A 7,090-nucleotide genomic window follows, 5' to 3' on the forward strand; every position below is an offset into this window, starting at 1 on the left:
CAGAAACGAGCCAGGAATCCCACATTCCTTCAGGAAACACGGGAATGAACTCACAGGGGTTAGATAACTCCATTGAGGGCTGGTCAGCCAGGTTTAACGACCAACAGGGCCCGGACTGCTCAATTACAGGACACGGGCTGGAAAGCCAAGCTGAAGTCACTGGTCATTCACAGGGCACTTCACCTAGAGCAAGCGGCAACGGGGATAACAATACAAGCTCTCCAGGTCTGAGAAGGTCGCTCAGGGTAAGAGGCCCTCCCAAATACCCAGCCAATTACGTAAGGTGAACAGGTACATAACAAGAGCTGACTGAATGTGCTGGCGGGTTGTATTTAAATAAAACAAGGTCGGGGGGGTCACTGGATCTGGTTCAAAGGAACAGTCCCACACCTTATACATTGTGTAACTTTATTTTATTATTAATTATATTACCATCTATAGGATGGCGTCCATGTGGCCGCAATCTTATTTCATCCAGGGGGAAGGGGTGTTGTGTCCTGAGCCTGCAAGAGGCAGGCTCGGGACGTTGCAAGAGTCCCGGGCATTTGCAGAAGCTGCCCGGGACCAGACTGAGCGGCGCCAGCCTTGTGCACATGCGCAAGGCGGGAAAAGCCCGCCTCATGATTGGTTGAACTTGCCCGGGGATTAGAGGGTATAAATAGAGGCCTGCGTGCCTCTGCTCAGGTTGTTCGTAGAGTGGAGCAAACAATAAAGACTTGTTGGAGATGATTCGTCTCAAGCGCCATTATTCCCAGGACTTAACAGTTAGTGTTTAGTTACTGGCTATATACTTTAGCGACCTGTATCAACTCAGCTGCCAAAATATACGCCAAAAGAAAAGAAAGCTTAAAGGAGAGGTTATGTTTTTTAAAAGTTACACTGCAGCAAAACTAAGTTTTATGCTTAATGTTGCTTCTTTGGCAAAACAAAGCTTCATGGTATATTTCTAGAATAAATGAAATGTAACCCTTGCAGCCACGGTATGAGATAGATTAGGCATAGGATGGTGTTGAGGGTGACTTGTTATAGTACCTGAATGGGAGTCTGCATCTCTCCTGGGCACATGTGAACTGTCAATGATCTTCTGTGCCTTTCACTATGTATCCTTTTCTTTCTAGACATGTTCAGGCCTGCTTATGGAATGCCCTAGGATTTGTTCTCTTCCCCCTACTTTTTATAATTTACATGAAAANTAGGCATAGGATGGTGTTGAGGGTGACTTGTTATAGTACCTGAATGGGAGTCTGCATCTCTCCTGGGCACATGTGAACTGTCAATGATCTTCTGTGCCTTTCACTATGTATCCTTTTCTTTCTAGACATGTTCAGGCCTGCTTATGGAATGCCCTAGGATTTGTTCTCTTCCCCCTACTTTTTATAATTTACATGAAAACCCTAGGAGAGGCCATCTGTCACTTTGCCAGCCCAATCATTTTGCAGAATAGGGATCAGCAACGAGGGCAGCACTTATGTGGCTTTGGTTTTCTGTGTGCTAGGATAGCACTTTATCTCAGGCACCTTGAAGAGTCCAAGGAGGCCTGGAACATCTTTCCCAGAAGAAAATTTGGGAATAAACAGGGGGCAAATGATGTTACATCTTTCAAATGGAAAATGTTTTTACTCCCAAACATAGGGTTTATGTCGTTTTCTTACAATCAGACACATACATAAAAAAATACAATGGCATTACCGGTAGCAGTTTTGACGGCTTTGGGGGTGGAGGGCAGTGATGAAAATGAATAATGCTGTGCAGCTCCCCCCCCCCAACAATTTTTCTTAGGGACTGAACCAACATTTATTGAAAAGGTGAACTGCGCAGTCGAGCGGTAGTTGGGCGCTGAGCTCATCTATGGACAAGTTGCGTTTACCAACGGGTCGAGATATAACCAATATTTTACGGAGAGGCTAGCAGAAACAAGCAACTACGATTTTTAGTGTTCTGCGTCTAAGATCTCGCCTGGCGGGTTAAATTAGCATGTACTAGGGCAGGGGTTCTCAACCTTGGCAACTTTAAGACTTGTGGACTTCAACTCCCAGAATTCCTCAGCCAGCTTTGCTGGCTGAGGAATTCTGGGAGTTGAAGTCCACAAGTCTTAAAGTTGCCAAGGTTGAGAACCCCTGTACTAGGGAGAAAGGCCAGCAAAACCTGAGAATTGTTCTCAAAGGGAGGCACCGGGACTCTATATCTAAGCGCAGAGCGGATGCGGAGCCTCTCGCCCTGCCTTGCAACACAGGAACCGGCTGGGGCAAAAGCGCGTCCGCGTGGGATCCCGAGACCCACTTCCGCCGTACAGCCGGCTGCAACTCTATGGTGCAGGAGAGATGGCCGTTTGTTTCTCATAGGCTCCTCCAGGTTTGGTTTCTTCCGGGGTGGGCGGAGGCGTGGACGAAGATGGCGGACGAGGAAGAGAGGGGGAGCCCAGAGGTTTGCACCCTTCGGTTGGGGACGGAGACCGAAGCCGCGGGAGACGGAGAGCTGCTGGAGTGGGGAGAACCCTTGGACTCCATCGGCTACGTGCTGTACAGGTAAGGCTCTCCTCGACCTCGGCAGAGCCGTCTGAGTAGAAGCCGCTTCCCCGGAACTCAGTTAAGCTGATTTAACTTTCAATGGAAGAGAGTCGCTCAGGGTTGAACTGTGGAGTCCTTGGTACTCTCTGAGCTCGTTTCATTACCCGAACTTTGCTAGTAATTTGGAGACGGCTTGACGTTTTAGGGCGCCCCTTATGTTGCTCAGTGTCCTTAATTGAGGCATAACTTCATTGCAAGGAACTTCACTTTGGATTGGGCGGCGTTAGTAGCCATCTAAATCAAGTAAGTAATCTCCCTTTCGGAAATGTGGGGAGATGAAGGAAGGGTCAAGTCCGCCTAGGAAAAGCAAGCTCCCCTCTCCAGCCATTCATTTTATTCCAACTCTAGGATATCCAGGGATGCTTGTTCAGCATGGAGAAATGTTTTGAATTGAAATAAATGTTGGAAATAAAAACCGCAGTAAATGCTCTTAGAGGAAGCAAAGTGTTTTGTGAAGTTTTTAAATGCTTAAATCCCCATCCCAAATATAAATTTCCTGGTCTGGAAATTCTTCATTTTTAATATGTTGGGTCTCAGTGGAGAATGCTTTTTGTGACTTGCTCTTTTTTTTGCCAGAAACAATTAAATAATGTACATAGATAAATTGGTAGAAATAAAAAAAACAAATAGGGTAACTGATGATCATTGTTTCAATTGATTCTGGATAGTTTTTATATGCTTGTATAATGGTTTTTAACTTGTTGTTATTGGATTGTTTTTACTTGTTGTGAGTCCCCAGAGTCACTTAGATGAGATGTGAGGCTATACAAATTGGATAAACAATAAAAATGAGTCCCAGTGCTATCTCTACACACTGTCAATTTTCTTGGATATATTGTTATATTAAGTTTATATAGTTGGTTTTTTATTGTTATCCAACCTCCTGCAACTTGATATTCCCCAAATGTATTTAGACTACAAGTCCCAGAATTCTTCTTTGTTTAATCCAATATACCAATAAGGTACCTAGTTGGGGAAAAGATGTGTTTCCTGTGTTTCTTGTGTTTCTTGTGATGATGCAATCATATGTGTTTATAGAGAGCATAGTAATAGGAATGTTTAAAATATATCAAATTTGTTTTAGATACAAATTCTTCTTTCCTAGTTGCAAGTACAATTCTCAGTAAGGAGCTATTCTGTACTACAACATACACGAACAGGTCTTTGATATTTAGGAGATATCCTTGAACTATATATTTCTTTTAAATGTTCTTGCATTTGCTACCTGCTGGCTGATCTTTTTTGTTTTTTATATAGGAACAGGAAAGAATGGGCAGATATTGAGCCAGTTCCTCAAGATGATGGGCCACATCCTGTTGTTCAGATCATATATAGTGAAAAATGTAAGTTTAGAAGAAGTTTGAGAGACCTCTTCTCAATGGTGGGGATAGTCATGGCAAAATGGCTGTAAAAATGGTTGTCCCTGAATAAACGGACCATCTAAGTTTATCTTCTCAGCTGGTTTTACTCTACCTTGTATTCGTTTGGCCCAGAATCTCTCGCACTCGAGGCTTTATTGAATTGCAACTCTCAACATCGTCATTCAGCATGGCCGCTTGTGTGTGGAGGGGAGGGATTGCAGTTCAATAACAATTTTATACTACTGTTCCTAATTTGGCTTAGTGTGTGTCTTTGCTTTTTGGAGACTGGTAACTTCATTGTAGTTCTAATTGAGTTGTACTGGCTGACCCATTACTGACCAGTGTAAATTAAAATTACAAGTTTTTGCAGGTTTCTGTGAGAGTAAGTTCAGCTGAACACTCTGAGGTTGACTTTGGAATAAATTGTTGTAGGATTTCATAATGGTTCACAAGAATCTGGAATTGTGTAGTGCAGTGATGGCGAACCTTTTAGAGACCGAGTGCCCAAACTGCAACCCAAAACCCACTTATGCATCGTCGAGTGCCGGGTGGGTGTGGCCCATTGGGTGGGTGTGGCCCATTGGGTGGGCATGGCTGCGGTGGTAACGGCAGACTGGGTGGGACTAAAAAGTTCAATCAATCAATTCCAACTTTGCAAGAAGTTGAAATTGACTGATTGAACCTTTTTTTTTTTTTTTGCACACGGCAGCGGAGGCCTAAAGCGAAAAGGTTTTATAAAATCCAGCTGAAGGCCTAGGACTGGGGCAACAGCACGTGTGCCCACAGAGAGGGCTCTGAGTGCTGCCTCTGGCACCCGTGCCATAGGTTCGCCACCACTGGTGTAGTGTGTTTTTCATTGGAAGCCAAAGATGAAACAGATGATTAGATCATCAAGACATGAAAGAAACTAAGATTAGAACTAAGGTATTACACGAGGTTAAAGTTAATTAAAAATTGTTGTATCTACTTATTAAATAATCCTAGAAATTTGAATGTCAAACTTTAAAACTCAATTCAGAAAGGTAAGCTGTTTTTCCACCAGTTAAATGTTAAGTTCAAAGAAATTCAACACAAGCAGATAATTGTATCAGGAAACAATTATATTGATGAAATGTACTATGTGATACTCAAAAGCATCAGAAGGCCCCAGGATTCCCATGCTTTATGCAAATTTACTATTATATGTGGTAATTTTTTACCTAGAATTCACTTTATGTGGAAAAAAGAAAGTTACTATGCAGTTGGTGTCAATTACCTGGAAACTTACCAATATTTTTTTCCTGCCAAAAACACTTGAACATTTTCCCATCAAAACTTTGATGCCCTCACTCTTGTATTTACCAATGTGTTGTGTGGTTGTTCTAGTTTTGTGTTCCACTTATTTCCATATGCAGTTGCTATTACTGTGGTAATCAAAATGGCCATCAATATCTCATTCAACCTTCTTACCGAGTAGGAAATTGACCTTTGAAAAGATTGAAAAGATAAGAGTAAGAAAAGATAAGCGAAGGAAAGCCAAAAACAGATTTGACAAAACTATTTTTTTCTGCCTAGTTAAAGATGTATATGATTACTTCCGGGCTGTTCTGCAACATGATGAACGGAGTGAGAGAGCTTTCAAGTTAACAGGGGACGCCATTGAACTTAATGCTGCAAACTACACAGTATGGTATGTAATAACCCTGAGAATTTATTTTTTTGTTCTGTTCCAAAATAAGACAATTTTAAAATACTTGAGGCCATTCAGATTAGTTACAAGCTGCCTTTTGCTGTGACATTTGCAAACTTTTTATTTGTTTGTTATAACTACCCTGTTTCCCTGAAAGTAAGGCCCACCCCCAAAATAAGCCCTAGCTTGATTTTGGGGGGTGGGCCTAATATAAGCCCTACCCCAAAAATAAGCCCTAGTTTTGGGGTGAGGTACACACTTAAAAATCAAGCTAGGGTGGGGGTGTGGATCTGCCCCATGCACCCTGCACCCTCTTACCTTGCAGCCAGGCCTCTCCTCGCCGCCCACTTTTTTTGAGGCGTCTTCTGCAGCCAGGCCTACATTTCTGGAAAGGCCACTGCAGCCGAGAACCAATTCATAGCTCAGTACTCGGCTGCAGAGGCCTTTCAGAAAGGCCTGACTGCTCTTTTGGCTGCAGAAGAAGTGGACCGGCTGGGCAGGGCTATCGGTGCAGAGGATGAGCAAAAAAGACACCACCACCACCCCCTGAAAATAAGACCTGGTGCCTCTTTTGGAGGCAAAAAAAAAAAAAAGACTCAGTCTTATTTTCAGGGAAACACAGGATATTGTGTGCCATCTACCCAAGTGACTCTAGGTTCGAATGCATGAATGCTTTATTTGGACAAGTGTGATTAGACACACAAGGAATTTGTCTCTGGTGCAGAGTTCTCAGTGTACATGCAAAGCAACAGAATAATCATGATAATACCAATAAGAGGAGGGAGTAAAGAAGATAAAGATAATAATACTTCAGCTATACTACATGGGTAAATACACAGTGGTTTGTAGGTGGTTTATAAGTAAACAGTTTTATGATAAGTTTGGAAACTGAACAAAATACTATAGTATTACAAAGTTACAAACCATCTAGAACTTTAGTCAGTTCATAAAGCCAAGTCATAACACACAAAAGCTTAATTATCCTCACAATAGTAAAGTCAGTGAAAATTAAAAAAAATCTTAAACTGAACAGACTGCTTAGCACAGAATTATTTTCTTTATTTGGATGGGTTCTATTTATTTGAGGCTCATGTTCTTACCAGTTGGACACAGTTCATTTTTCAAGTCAAAGAGCTTATCCAGGAAGTGTGTATTACCTTTAACTATAGCAAAATTCATCAATGTGAGACAATCTTTAATGCTGTCAGACTGCAACTTCTGTCACTCCTAACCATTGTTGGTTTGGGTTGATAATTTGGTGAGTTCAGCAAGAACTGATGGGTCATCTCTGAAATGTAGCAAATGTAGCATCTTTCCATCTTACAGATTTGGGGGTTTGATTTTCAATGAAAAAAATGTCCATTCAGAACTATTATTTATTTGGAAATGATCGATTTTGAAGTACTGACAGTAAGAGGGCCCGGGACAGGGGTTATTCCTCTGTCCTAGTTCTTTTGGACCTCTCAGCGGCTTTTGATACCGTGGACCACAGT

The 7,090-nt window shown here is 42.1% G+C and overlaps 1 protein-coding gene across 1 annotated transcript in view; it reads left to right on the plus strand.

The window, feature by feature from the left end:
* Window positions 1–2,372: 2,372 nt before the first annotated feature.
* Window positions 2,373–7,090, plus strand: part of FNTA (farnesyltransferase, CAAX box, alpha) — a 14,817-nt gene continuing 10,099 nt past the window's right edge. Inside the window, exons 1-3 of the mRNA XM_015818471.1 lie at window positions 2,373–2,525; window positions 3,825–3,910; window positions 5,483–5,597. Coding sequence (XP_015673957.1) covers window positions 2,392–2,525; window positions 3,825–3,910; window positions 5,483–5,597 — 335 coding nt within the window. The 5' untranslated portion in view covers window positions 2,373–2,391. The remainder of the gene's footprint in view (window positions 2,526–3,824; window positions 3,911–5,482; window positions 5,598–7,090) is intronic.

This window comes from Protobothrops mucrosquamatus, unplaced genomic scaffold (assembly GCF_001527695.2).
Source record: "Protobothrops mucrosquamatus isolate PMUCROS unplaced genomic scaffold, P.Mucros_1.0 scaffold744, whole genome shotgun sequence".
In the NCBI taxonomy this organism is placed as follows: Eukaryota; Metazoa; Chordata; class Lepidosauria; order Squamata; family Viperidae; genus Protobothrops; species Protobothrops mucrosquamatus.